We start from the raw sequence: 14040 nt of genomic DNA on the forward strand, positions 1-14040 counted from the left end.
ATGCCCGATAGGCAGCTTCCGATCGGAAGTGTCGAGAGCTCTCGTGAAATGGCTTGACTATCAATCTACAATCGTTGGGAATAAGGCTTTTGGCCAGCGAAGAGGTATCAATGATAATACCTCTAACCGAGCCAAAATCAATCAAGGAAAACCTAATAATAATCGGAAGTGCGATCTACTTGCTGAACATTGTAACCTTTTTATACCCTTTTTATTAGGAATATATATTTTTGATCAGTTCTACAGTTTTAAAAACCGCTTATAAAAACTTGCACAATAAATTTTTTTTATCTAACACAGTTAGTATAGAATAGATATATTTTATAAATAAAAATGAACACTGTTAAAAAAAAAAAACTTTGTATATCCAAATATTTTGTATTCAATATAAATATTTTCCCCTCGATTTTCATTCATTTAGGTTTTTAGGTATTTTAAATATTACACAAAATTTGAATTTTTCATTTGACTATTTTAAACATATTTAAGTTAAATAAAATGCATTTAAATCAAATGGGAACTATTTTAAATCTAATATTTTCCACAATAATTTACATTTTTAATGTAAAATCATATAATTTATTATGCTTTGTATTTAATATTATATTTTATATTTTATATCAATATTTAATACACAATTTTAAATTCAATTCAACATTTTCAGCAATGCGTCGTTAATTTGAAAAAATATCGTCTGTATACATACACCTATTTGAAATATCTAAAAGAGAGTCAATTTTTGGAGGGCCCCATTAAGTAATAAATGAGTAGATAATGAAAATACTACACCGATAAGCTGCTTTCGATCGGAAGCATGTACAAGCATACCCCGGCAACATGAACAAGTGACGACATGTCCGATTTTGTCAACTTATATTTCACAATATTATAAAATCCCTCCGTTACGCCCACAAAATTAATATCCAGTTCTGTTTGTCTTTTCTTTTGTTTATTTTGCACATACTTACAAACTAAGCACAAGAATGTCTGTACAATACTTCGCTTCGTTTTCATTCACAATCGTTCGTTTTTCTTCACATTCACTAAGAACTATTCAAAAAAAGTACTTAAAATAAATCACAGTAGATTTAAGCATTTTTTTGTTTGTGTCTGGGTTTTTTGTTGGCTTTTTCTTGGCGCACTTCCGTCGCCGCTCACAAATAAATATTTTGTTTATATAAATACAATATGGATAAAAATAAATAAATAAATTACTACACATAGAGGGGGTGGACAAAAAAATAAATAGGGCATACATACATGCTAAATGGGAAATAAATAGTCGAGATGGGAAATGGTTTTAGTTTGGCAACTGGAATGGAAGGCGCTCTAATACTCAATACTAAATACTCAATAAATAAATAAATACTATAGTACGTGTCTAAATGGCATTCGACAAAAATTCTTCGTTCTCGCCCGTTCAATTAGTCCGGGTGGTCCTCTATTTGGCTTAGAAGCTGGAAAAGCTGTGGAGCTCGGAAGCTGATAATACTGGAAGGGCGTGATCTTCATGTGTTTGGCTGGCTCAGCACTCAGCATTCAGCGGACCCCGAATTGACACCGGCCCCATTGGAGGCGGAGCTGGAGCTGGAGCTGGAGCCCAGGTCGAGCATTTCTGAGCTACCCGCCCGCAGGCCGCTCGCTGACGCTCCTCCGTGGCCCGCTCCTGCCGCTCCCGCCGCCATCGCCAAATGGCGCCGCTCACCGCTGTTCCGCTTGGGCCGCCGGAGCGCCCGGTGCAGGGTCTTCCACACATTGTCCAGATACTGGAAGTACAGCTCCTTGCTGACCTTCAGGTCCCGCTGGTCCGCCTCCGCCGAACCGTTGGCCGGCGTGTGGAAGTTTAGCCGCTCCTCCATCGCCTGGCGACTCACGCGGCTCAGCTTGGCCCCATTGCTGTTCGGATAGGAGGCATTGATGGTCGACTCGATCTCGCAGAGCATGTAGCGGGCGCTGACCAGCAGGTCGTGCAGCTCCTTGGTCACGGCCTCGTTGAGACTCTTCTGCTGGTCCTTGCGGAACTTGTACTGCGCCCGTCCCAGATACGAGAAGCTGCCCACGAAGGTCTGCATGTGGCGGTACCAGGTCTTGAGCTTCACCTGTAAAGAAAGGAGGCTACTTAGTTTGTTTGCTTGGCTTGGCTTGGCTTGGCTTGGGTTTTTGTTTCAGTTTCAGATGCTCTGAAGCTCTGATGCTCTGGTGCTCTGGGAAGGGCATGCAAATGAGGCGGGCCCGGACATGGCGAAACTGGTCTGTGCCGCCCAGGGCGGAGCAGGTCCGCTTCTGTCTCAGAATCAGAATCAGTCGCAGACGCAGCCTCAGTTGCAAACTCAGACTCAGTTCGCAGCTCATCAGTCAAGATCCAACACTTACCGCACTCGTGGGCTTCGTCATGTTCGGCAGGAACTTGTACTCGCGCTGAAAGTGCTGGTGGTTGCCATACTCCAGCGTGGCGCGGTGGGTAATGTCTTGGTACTCGCTCATCGTGATGTTCCGCAGGTTTTCGAGGTGCTGCAAAGAGTAAGGGGCAGGGGGCATCGATGAGTAATGCATCTCCGCAGAGTGACAAAATATTCGTTCTCCTTAACTTAACTGGTTAAGTAGTCATATCAAGGCTATAAAGCTCACCCACTTCTTGTATTTAATCTTGACCTAACAAATGTAAATGCTCTGGCATTTATAGTAAAAATCATTTTAAGAAAAAGAAAACCCAAGAAAAATGTAACTTTAAGTTAAAATTCTATAACTCAATTCATTTCACGATGAGTAATGCATCTTTTTGTTCTTTCTCTTCGATTATACTTGTTGAATAGCTATAAAACCATCCACCATCGCATTTTTGTTATATCTTAATTGGATTGTCATCGCTTTAAAAGCAAATGGAGTTTTGTCTTGCATTTATACATTTTTTTTATCATTTTTACAAAGAGGAAACCCTAGCAGTTATAATTGTAATTAAAAACAATTGTAATTAATAGTAATTAATTAATTATTTGTAATGTAAAACATGTCTATTCAAATGGAGTTTTTACATTTTGTTAAAATTTTTTAAAAAGAAAATCCCACTAGAAATGCGATTTTAATTCTTCTGCTTGAATTCCCATTCCCATTTGATTACTATTAATTTTTTTTTATTTTTTAAAGCCTGTCAATCAAAAAATTGTTTGTGAGTTGATACATTTTTTATCATTATGAGACAAGTTAACCCCTTAATAATTGCAATTTCTAAGTTTAATTTTCTAAGTCTATAAGCACTATTCATTACTTTTGCTTGACTACTATTTGTTTTTTTTTTTTATAATTATCCATAAAATATTTAAGTATTTATGCATTTCCCTCTCAATTTGTGACTAGCTTTGGTTGATATTTTTGTTTAATTTAATAGCTGTAATTACCTTGCGCTTGATCACGCGTCCCTGGCTGGCACTGCTGTCGCTGAGGCTCTCGTCCGGCGTGTAGGTGCCCCCGCAGGGGTTCTCCCACTCCGGGATCTCCGGCCTGCTGCCGGCGAAGAGGCGGAGATTGTGGCTGCGGGCGTGCCGCGTCCGCTGGCGGCGCAACTCCTTCCTGGCTGCCCGCATGGTGGCCTGGGCGATCTCCTCGTAGCTGCTCTCGCTCAGACTGAGATCGCTGTCGTAGCTGCCCTCGCCGAAGCTCTCGGACAGGCCGTGATAGGGATCGAAGTTGAACACGGGCAGGACATCGCCCGCCGAGGACGATGATGATGAGGACTCATCGTAGGCATAGTCCAGAGCCAGATGGCGGGCCTGTGTGTGTGGCAGCACAACGGCCAGGATCATGATGGCCATCAGCAGCCGAAGGCTGTGGCAGCTCCACTGCGTGCGTTGACTGCTACTGCTACTGCTGCTTGGGCTCTCTGTGCTGACTGCAAGGAAAGGCAGAGAGGAAAATGCATTAGTCAGGAAGGAGGAGGCAATGATGACCATGATGACCATGATGACCATGATGGTAATCCCGGGCGTACCGTTTAAGGTGAAGGCTGGCATTGATCCGGTAGGTGGCTAACAGGCACGCACACTCACTCACTAACTAACTAACTAACTAACTAACTAACTAACTAACTTGGCTAACTTGGCTAACTTGGCTAGCTGGCTGGCTAACTGCGCGGTCTCTCCTGCTCGACGGCTGCTGGCTAAGTGACTGCCGCTGCAGCGGCGTTCGAAAATTTTAAGCCGTCCGTCGCTCACGCACTCCGTCGTCGTCGTCACTCCGATCATTTCGACTCATTCTTTGGTGTGTCTCAGTGTCTCAGTGTCTCAATCACGGAATGCCAATCGATCGAGCGAGAGAGTAATTGTGAGTGTTAGTGTGAGTATGAGTATGAGTATGAGTGCAATTACAGCAGCCTGAGCAATTTTGTTTTTGAAATTATTTTGAGCATTTGTCATGCTCTCGAAATCGAAATCGACATCGAACTCACAATCGCTTTCATCTCTCTCTCTCTCTCTCTCTCTCTCTATCTCACACTCTCACTCTCACTCTCTCTCTCTCTCGCATTCAGCCACTTTTGGGTGAATTTCACCAGAAATATTACTCATAGGCATTTGGGTTTTTTTTTTTGCGCCACCAGACGACCAGACGAGTGCCAGACGTCGGCGGAGTCTGCGGCACAATGTGCTGACGTAGTCCGCAGTCAGTAGCCAACTCTTTGAATAATCCAAATTCCCACTCAGTTATTTAGCCATTCAGCTGAGCGGCTGAACGCTCTCGACCAATCGCCGAAGTCGTTGTTGCCGTAGGTCAGCGACTTGATAACGCTTCGTCGACTGCACAGTGCCAACTGCCAGCTGCCAGCTGCTCTGCCCGCTGTTCAGCCGACTGCTCTGCCGACTTCGATAAGGCACGTGCTGCCCAGCCTAGTTGTTGTTGTTGACGTTGTTGTTGTCGTTGTTGTTCGACGGACGATCAGCTGGCCAAGGCCATAATCACTAATTGGACGGTAATCGAGATATTGGAAAGTTCTGGTTCTGGTTCTCATTCTGGACTTCATGATGATTAATACCCATGTGATAGTAGTGACTGCTTTACGATCCCTAATTTTTTTTTTTTTTTTTTTTTTGGGCCAGCGAAAGTGGAGGCAGGAACTCGAACTCGAACTCAAACTTGAACTCATGTGAGCTGATCGCTGATCGCTGATGGCCAGATTAGATCGCAGCTGGAGAGGATTGCACGCGAGCGATTGGCCTGGTCATGTGAGGGATTTTCAGCGTGATGGTGAAACAAATGCGGATGGGAGTTATCAGAGCCATAAATATGTGTGGCAGGAATAATTTGAAGTGTTGGAACTCAAATTGATTTGCAATTAATCGAACTTTAATCGCTATTTTTGGCTCTAATTTTTCCTCTCTACTATCAGAACTTTAATTGAACTTCTTTTGGCGGCAATCGCACCCCCTCCCACTTCATTCCACTTTACTAGCCAATAGTATTTGGCATTAGCGTCGAAGCGTCGATTATTAACAGTTCGATCACTTGCCGTCCGGAAAGGGGGATTCACCCAAGACACAGAAGAGACACTAGTACCCTAGTACCCTAGTACACTGGTACTCTGACGCACACACAACACACACACACGCAGCATTAATCATGGGAACCGATCGAAGTTATTCCGTAATGGGGTAGCCAGACCAGCTAGCAAATCATCTTTTTATATAGCCAGTGGCGAAAGACAGGGAAAGTTATCTGTTTTTTTTTTTTTTTTTTTGCTTTTTTCGGGGCTCTGGGAAAGCGGTGATCTAATTGTTTGGCCCACAAAAACAAACAAACAAAACAAAAGTGGCAGACTTTGCACCCCCTACTTACTGTGATGTTGCATTTTCGGGGCTGGATCACGTTCTATTTTGGCACCGTCCATCGGGGAATACTGTGTGGGGTCTGGATTAATACTGAAGTACGTTGATGTGTTAATGTTCACTGCAGAGATCAGGCTTCGACTGTCTCGCATTCACTGCGTTAGTTCAACTTAGTTGTAAAGTGTGTGTTGCACTGGTGTGTGTCGCGGGTGGTGTGTGCCGGGACAATTAGCATTGGCGTGTGTCTAAGCGAAACTGATTCATGGTCTCGGGCCGTCGCATAATTTTATATTTATACGAAAATCGCCGGCCGCCTGTGGGGCAGTCCCAGTCGCAGTCGCCGTCGCTGCCTCAGTCGCCGCTGAAGCAACGGAGCCATGGAGCCATGGAGCTCCTCTGCTTTTAGTGCCGCTTCTGCTCCTGCTATCTCCCAGTCGGAGCAGCGCTGTCGTCGACGCCGTCGCAGTCGCAGTCGACGCCGGCGTGGACGTCAATGAAGTCAACGAAGTGCCGTCGTGCGAAAGAATCGCAATCGGAATCGGAATAGGAATCGAAATGGGAGTCAGAAGTGCGCGCCACGCTTATAATTATTATTGGATTTGATTTGATTCGATTCGATGATTGCCCGAGCAGCGGACAGAGCGGTCGAGCGGCAGAGCGGCAGAGCGGCAGAGTGCGGCAAAGCTCCCCCCCCCGTAACTGAGTTATTTATTTTTATATTTGCACATCGTATTTACTTTTCATCAATTACGTATGTGCCGTTGGAGGTCCGTTAGGTGTTGTTTGGGAATGGGATTGGGATTGGGCCACCACCACCCTCCGCCAGTGGCTCCCACACAACTCTTTGCCAGGGGATTTTTCTTGGAAGCAAAGTGGTGTGCGTACATGTGTCTCATTATGTACACCTTCACTTCGTCGTTGTCTGCCATTGAGGTTTTTGTTTGCGTCACAACACAACACAATCCAACACAACACAACTCCCCCTACATGCCTCTGGTCAGTGATTGTGATGGGCGTGGCAATGCGAAATTAATTGCATTGAATGAGGACCGGGTTTAAAAATAATGTTTTTAAGCACGGGGAATTTTTTCGGCTGTGGCCGAGAGGCCATGGGAAATCTTGGACGCGACAATGGAGAGATCTCTGGGTCGATCTTCCACATGTCCATCCACATGGATGCCTCCTCCTCCGCAGTCCCCATTAGTAGATCCACATGCGATGGAAGTGGTGATAACGGTCTAAGCGCTCAAAACAGGTTGACTTGAACAAAAAGCAGTTCAGAATGGGTGTTTGAAAACACGCTTGCTATTGGAGAATCGGAAAAGCCTTGGGACAAACTAATGGGTACATTTTATTAGTTGATAGATTTAAAATTAATTTGAAATTAATTTGGTATATCACAAATAACAACCTTCTTACTTACCCCTACTTACTTATGTTTAAGTGAGTCCAAACTAAGAAAATATATTTTATCTGTATAAAATTCTATTACATATAAATTGATAAACTCAGATATTATTCTTCTTTTTTCTTAACTCCTACATCACACTTAATCATTTAGTCAAAAACAAAATTTATCACGTAAAATCTATAAACATTGGGTGACACTAGGGGTAGATATTAAAAACTTTGCTTTCAATCCATTCAACTTTCAACACTCGACCAAGGTCAGTCACGTTCTGATTCTCTGGCACGCATTTCACTCGGAAACTTTCCATTTGATCGGAAATTAGATCATTTGCCCAAAGCAATGCCAACTGACGCACTTTGTCTTTTTAGCTGGACATCGAACTGCGAATGGACTCGTCCATGGCCCATGCGATAGCTTTATAGTCCAGTTTCTTGGCCGGTGCTCCAGTATCTCGACAAGATTTACGATCGTCGGATCCTCTGGGAGTCTCCTCAAACCGGCACCTGGCCAATTCCCAGATATCTGTTGCGTGATATCACGATCCCCGAACCGGAGTGATCTTCGCACCCAAACAACACTCATCCCTCGTGTTGTGATCGGTTGCACGCGTGAAAATCAGTGCATGACTTGCTGACGCCTTCCCCAAAATTTGTGCCAAACATATTTACCGAGGGTCTTGAGTCCATGAATGACGCGTTTTTTTTTACTTTGGCTTGGAACCGATAGCGATAAGGTCGCGTGGAAAACTTTTAACAGTCACAGTGGGATGACATCGGACAGGAGCTGGCAAACCCACCGATTGGTGGGTTGGTGGCCCTTTTGTGGCCTTTTTCGCCCACTGTGGCCCAATTGGAAGGCTTATTACATTGAAGGCGTGCGGGCGGGCGGTTACTAAAAGTTTTGATTCACTACTCGGTTAACAGTAATTGATCGAACTTTTCCACTGAACTCTTATCGCCACGCGTCGTCAGAGGTTGAACTTTGAGGCGTCGTCGGCCAGGGAATTCACCTCGCAGTCGCAGCCAATTGTCTTCGGTGGGTGTTGACTAATGCCGTTCCATGAATGAATAATCAAGACTGGCGCCCCGCCACCCCAGATACCCAAAAAGAAGCAGACACCCAGATACCCATATGCCCATATATCCACCACCATCGATGGATATCCATGAATGGGCTGACTCACCAGCAGTTCTTCGGCTGGAGCTCGCTCTATAGTATAGTACCGACCACAATTGGCTTACTAGATCAATCAATAAAATATTAGTGGGGTTCTTGTATCTTGTAGTTGTGTATAAAGATATGGTTAGCTAAGGCAAGTAATCATCAAACTGCTTGAGATGCCAAATTCTTGAGACTTCTGGGGGTTCAAAACTATGTATCATATCAGTGATAAAAATAGCAGTACTAAATATAATTGCCTTACATTTTTAGAAATATCTTAATTTCTTTAAGAAATATACAAAATGAAAGCCTTGTAATAATCAAACGTTATATTTGCAAACAAAACCGATTTTCTGATTTAGAGAAACAAAACAAAGAAATTAATATTATTATTAATAGCAGGTTTCAAAATATGTTTACATTTTTTGACAGAGCTTAAATTATTTATAAAATCTAATAATAAAATGACGAATAAACTTGAAAGTTATCAAGCTTCAATTTTAGAATTTAGAATTACTAAGCCTATTATCATATAAAGATAAATTTAAACCTTAATCAAATTAAGTTGAAACTCTAACAGTTGTGTTGGGCAGCTTGCTACATCTACATTTTTCTTGCCAGCTCTTAGATTTAACCATAGATAAGCAAACTATAAATAACTAAAGAAACCAAACACATAATTAAATGTTAGGGAATGCCTTTGCAAGGTTGCTGGTAACTAGGACCTTCGACTCAGGCCATGAATGATTATTTTCACCATTTATCCCCCTCGCTCCCAGCGCAGCCAATTAACCCAAGCGGCTCAGTCCGGCTTAGCAGCTGGCGCTAAATTTAGCAATTGGCATTTGGGGCTCCTAACACCTAATATGCTGACGTAGGTGTCATGTTCTGTGACGTTGGCGAGCCCCCCATACAAAAGACCCTCGGCCAATTGCGAATTTCGCTGTAATTGCCGTTTATTATCAGTATCAGTACACCCAAGGCAAACAATCGATAATTATTCACGAGCGACACTCTGATACTCAGATACTGTGATACACTGGTACTCAGAGTATTATGATAGTCTGATACTCTGATACCTTGATGCCAACAAATCGCACGGTTAATGCGTTCGCTTTTTGCCAAATTATTATCGCCGTTATTAATATTAATGCGTGGCTACACATAATTGAAGTCGCCGCTTATCACTTGTCGCTGGTCGATCTGTAATTAGCATAGAGCTTCAGATAGATTCAGAGCCCCACATGACCCATACCCATTCCGATTACCATTCCCATTCCCATTCCCATTCCCATTCCGCTCTATGACTAATTGATGGAGCGCGAGCCGAGCTGCGAACTCGAGTGCGCGAATGCGAGCGCCAACTTTATCGCGTGCCAACAAGAACAACAATAATGCGAATGTGGGCAGCGCTGCCGTCGCTCCAATGTGTCAACAAGTGTCGCGTGCGCCGCTGGGAACGCTGCTTCCAGCGCTGCTCCCGCTCCCGTTCCCGCTCCCCCTCTCCTGTCTCCTCCACCGCTCGAGCGGTCGACTATTGACACACACACACACACACACACACACACATGCAGACAGACACAGTGAATTGCGCTTGGCAAATTGACAACGGAAACATGGGTGGTTATTTTTATGCCCCTACAGTGGGTATTATAATTTTCGACTATATATAAACTATTAGTTCTTGATTGGTAAGAGTTGATATCAATCTGAGTTTCAAAGCCTTTCTAAATGAAAAGCTGGAAAAAACAATTAAACCTATGTTGTTTGAAAATGTATACCAATAAACTTTTAAAATCGGACAAAGATATCATATTCATATACGATCGCAAAATTCAATTAAAAATTGACAATGCTTCATAGTTTTTATTATTTTATAGAATATTTTATTGTTTACATATGGGGCTGAAGAGTATATATAAGTTTGCTTCCTTTTTTGATTTATATATATATTTTTTTTTTTTTTTGGCAGTGGATATGGCTGATTATTTGATTGAACGCCCCAATTGTGGGTGGGCGGCATCAACATGGGTTAGTCATTCGGACTTGGGGCAGCCAGCCATTAATCTCAGATCCAAGACGCGATGATTCAACGGTCTCCACCAAACCAAATCGCTAGCCATGGCTGGGGTTAACTTCCTTTGACTTCGCAGACAAAAAAAACTTGTACAGAATACAAATTAATTATCAGTTGTCAGCTTTGAACAAATTTGCTCGCTTAAAAGTATTAAATGTTAAGTGTTAAATGTTACAATTGCCATATTAAGATATTCAGGGCGGACTCATCCATCATTCCGAATACCACTTTCATACGTAAAGTCACTGGTGTTTGATCCTAATGCGAATACATAAATTGTTTATTTTAATTTGTGGGTTATATAGTAATATAGACAAGTAACAAGTTGCTTATATTGATTTTGCGAAATGGTAGCTTAAGGGGCAAGTCTAAATAGTCGCTTTACTAAATTTAGTCTGTATTATAATTTTGCATACTTGTCAATAATTTGTAATAGTCCAAACCGCCTTAAAATGTTTTAAACATGGTTGCTAACTTGTTTGTTTAGCTCTTTATTTCTACAATTTTATTTTAAGATCAAAAGGTCATACCTTAGTTCTAATTTTATGATTTTTTTTATATTCAAGTTTTTTTCTTTACATTTTGTATTACTTTAAAATTGCTTTCTAAATTAAAAAGTATTTTGTATAACCCTCATTTGTAAGAAGTGACTTCTAGTTAGAAGGCCAGCTTTTGGCACCTGATAATAATATTAATCAAGAAAGAATGAAGTTCAGGAAACATTAGCTAGTATGGTTTCAGTTATCTTCATAATTTCTCGCTCAGATTCAGATGATTCTGGCATTCGACTGTGGCCCACTCATCGCGTGTGAATTTCCCCGCCGGCGGTTGGATTCCCTGCTCCACTCGTTTAATTAGTGGTTCGGTCACTCCAGCCGGCAAACTTCACTCGATCTGCGATCTTTGGAGCTCTCATCTCCCAGGTTCCAGCTTCGTGCTCCAAGTTCCTCCAAACTTCCAGTTTGGCACTCTTACACATCGCGAAAACACTTCCGTTTCGAGTTTGGGTCGCCAAACACAGCGCAAAAAGCCCAAAGTGTGTGTGGTGATGCGGCTGCCAAAAATAAATTCGCAATTTGCATAGGCGCAACGGCCTTGCCCCCACGAAACCCCCTCGAAATGGCCAGCTCATTGGCTTATTCGCTAATTTCCAGCAAAGGGCAGTGGAATGGACACAGAGAGCAGAGCAAACAACAAGTGTTTGTGTGGGTCAGTTCGAGCGCTTTGTTTGGACTCGTTTGTGGATTGCCTTTCCCATCAATTGATGAGCAATTAATGTTTTTGTTTTCGCCTGGCTCTTGCTTTTTTTTTTTTTTTGGCTGGTCTTTGGTCGTTTTTCTCGATGGCCGGCTAACCGGAACGGCATTCCAATCGCCTGCGCTGTGCCCCAAGATTTGTCTCGACTTCGACTTCGACTTCGGCTTCTGTACCGGCTACCATTTCCAGAGCGATTTCCTTTTTTGAATTCTTTAACTCAATTTTGATGGCTCATTTCGGCTGCATCAAGGCTTACCGCCAGGGGATACCCTAAAAGGGCTTAAACCTACACACAAAAAGAAAATTAAACTGTTGTTTAATGAATTTTAAGCTATTGGGTATGAAGAGTTTTTCAATCAATGCAACGAAAGTATCACAACCAAGCTAATTTAGTTTAAAAATAAGACCTTAGACTCCATATCGATATAAAACTAGAAAGTATAGGGGTTATACTATGCAGTATTCAGTTAACACTTATACTTAAATACTGCCTCTAGTTTAATTTGAAGACACACTTATTAAAACTAAATATTCACTTTGTTTTTTGGCAAAGTTATTCACGTATAAACTTTTTTGGCAACAACTTGTGCAGCCTTTCGCAGAATGGATTTCCAATTACTTCAGTAATCAAAAAGCTTAACAGCGCTATATTTGATTTTTTTTTTTGCGGGTAAAAGTCGAGATTAGTTATTCTCTTTTTTCTATCACTATCTGCATTGGCAAACTGACTGCATTGTAAAGACTTCATATACGATACTGACCTTTGAAAAGTATAGACAAAGTCAAAGACAGCCATAACAAAAAACACTTTTGTGGGTCTAAAAGAAAGGGGTTCCCCCTTCTATGCATATTTTGTTTTGCACACGATAAGAGACTGCACTCTCGTTTATTATTCGTAGCTCTCTGAGGCACATATATACTATATATCTTTATCACAGCACAGCTAGTGTATCTAATCTTCGCCGTAGTTCCATTGACCGTGTCTTTTGGGTGTTGCCTCGACGGCTGCCTTGGGGATTGCGGCGTTTTCTTGAAAGTGTTCCGTGTCTCGTTATTGAAATTGCAATTCAAGATTCCACACGTACACGTAGCTCCCCCTCCAACCTCCCCCGCCTCCCCTCTTCCCTTTGGCCGCTCCAAAACGCATCCACTTGATTTACATACGAACGGCAACAGCAACTTTGGCTCATAAAAAAAAAGAAGAAAAAAAAAACGCGGCGGAGTCGGGTCTTAAAACAACCTGACCATGTCGTGCCTTGCCTGCATTTCTTATTTATTTATTTTTGGTTGCTTTTTGCCCGCCTTTGTTTGGTTGTTTTTTTCCCCCCTTTTTTTTTATTTTTTTGCACGGCGTCGGCGGCAGCTTCAAATGTCACTGGAAGTTGGGCAAAATATGACCCAGAAATCGGAGCGGGACCACCGGGGGCAGGGTCTTCAAGCTGAGACTCAGACTGAGGCTGAGACTGTTGGGCTTTTCTCTTGGGAGGGAAACCGGGGGAAACCGGGGAAAACCGATGGAAAACTCGCATCATTTCCCCCTCATTCCATCACAAGCTGGATACTTTCAGGCTCCCACAGTGGCTGTGTTGTTGTTCTCGACGGATTTTATCCATTTCTACCCTGTATGTGTTTCCAATCAAGGGTATATGGCCTGCCCATAAATACTATCAATCTATAAACACACTAATTATATCTTTGATTCAAGCCCATTATTCATTTCAGTCTTTTCGGAAATAGTTTCCGCAAACAAATACTTGCAGATGAGTCAGGTTTTCCCACTTGCCAAAAATCTTTACAGTCGTCTTGCTAATAATAGCCATAAAAACCTAGAAAGCTTATCAAGTTTAGGCACATATCAGAAAATTGAAATTAGATTAGATTCAATCAAACCTTATCACATTTTTATAAGCGTTAATCGTCATTGTAATTTAGGATATTGGTATTAGAAATTATTAAATAACCATTAATTCCGTTTTGTTAAATAAATACCTTTAAAAAAGTGTAATTAGTTTTTGGACTTATGTTGACAGGTGAAAAAATGATAAGCTCGTTAGATGATAGACTATGATTTTATGTAAATAAATACGACTGTTTAAAAGCTTTGTTCAAATGAATAAGTTGTTTTCAGGATAGGTATGGTTGGATTGTTTTTTAATAAAATTTAATTTAATCATATTAAACGTAATATTTTATTTAGTGAAACTATTTAATTTTATTAATATGATTGATTATAACTGGTACAAATTATTGAAAGCTCGCAAGATAAGCAATAGTTTTATCTAAAAAAACAAATAGATATAATGCATTTTACTCAACATAAA

The 14040-nt window shown here is 41.8% G+C and overlaps 1 protein-coding gene across 2 annotated transcripts; it reads right to left on the reverse strand.

Moving 5' to 3' along the window:
- Positions 1–962: 962 nt before the first annotated feature.
- Positions 963–4138, reverse strand: LOC108136392. 2 transcript variants are annotated; one of them, XM_041710558.1, is made up of 4 exons: positions 3986–4138; positions 3396–3882; positions 2374–2511; positions 963–2099 (listed from the first exon to the last, which is right to left on the reverse strand). In XM_041710558.1, exons 2-4 carry the CDS (start codon positions 3807–3809, stop codon positions 1533–1535), a joined length of 1119 nt encoding a protein of 372 aa, XP_041566492.1. In that variant the 5' UTR covers positions 3810–3882; positions 3986–4138; the 3' UTR covers positions 963–1532. The 2 variants fall into 2 exon arrangements, with proteins under 2 accessions (XP_041566492.1, XP_017112992.1); XM_017257503.2 differs by having other exon boundaries at positions 3396–3886.
- Positions 4139–14040: the final 9902 nt, after the last annotated feature.

The sequence above is a fragment of the Drosophila elegans genome, unplaced genomic scaffold, assembly GCF_018152505.1.
Source record: "Drosophila elegans isolate 14027-0461.03 unplaced genomic scaffold, ASM1815250v1 contig_149, whole genome shotgun sequence".
Lineage (NCBI taxonomy): Eukaryota > Metazoa > Arthropoda > Insecta > Diptera > Drosophilidae > Drosophila > Drosophila elegans.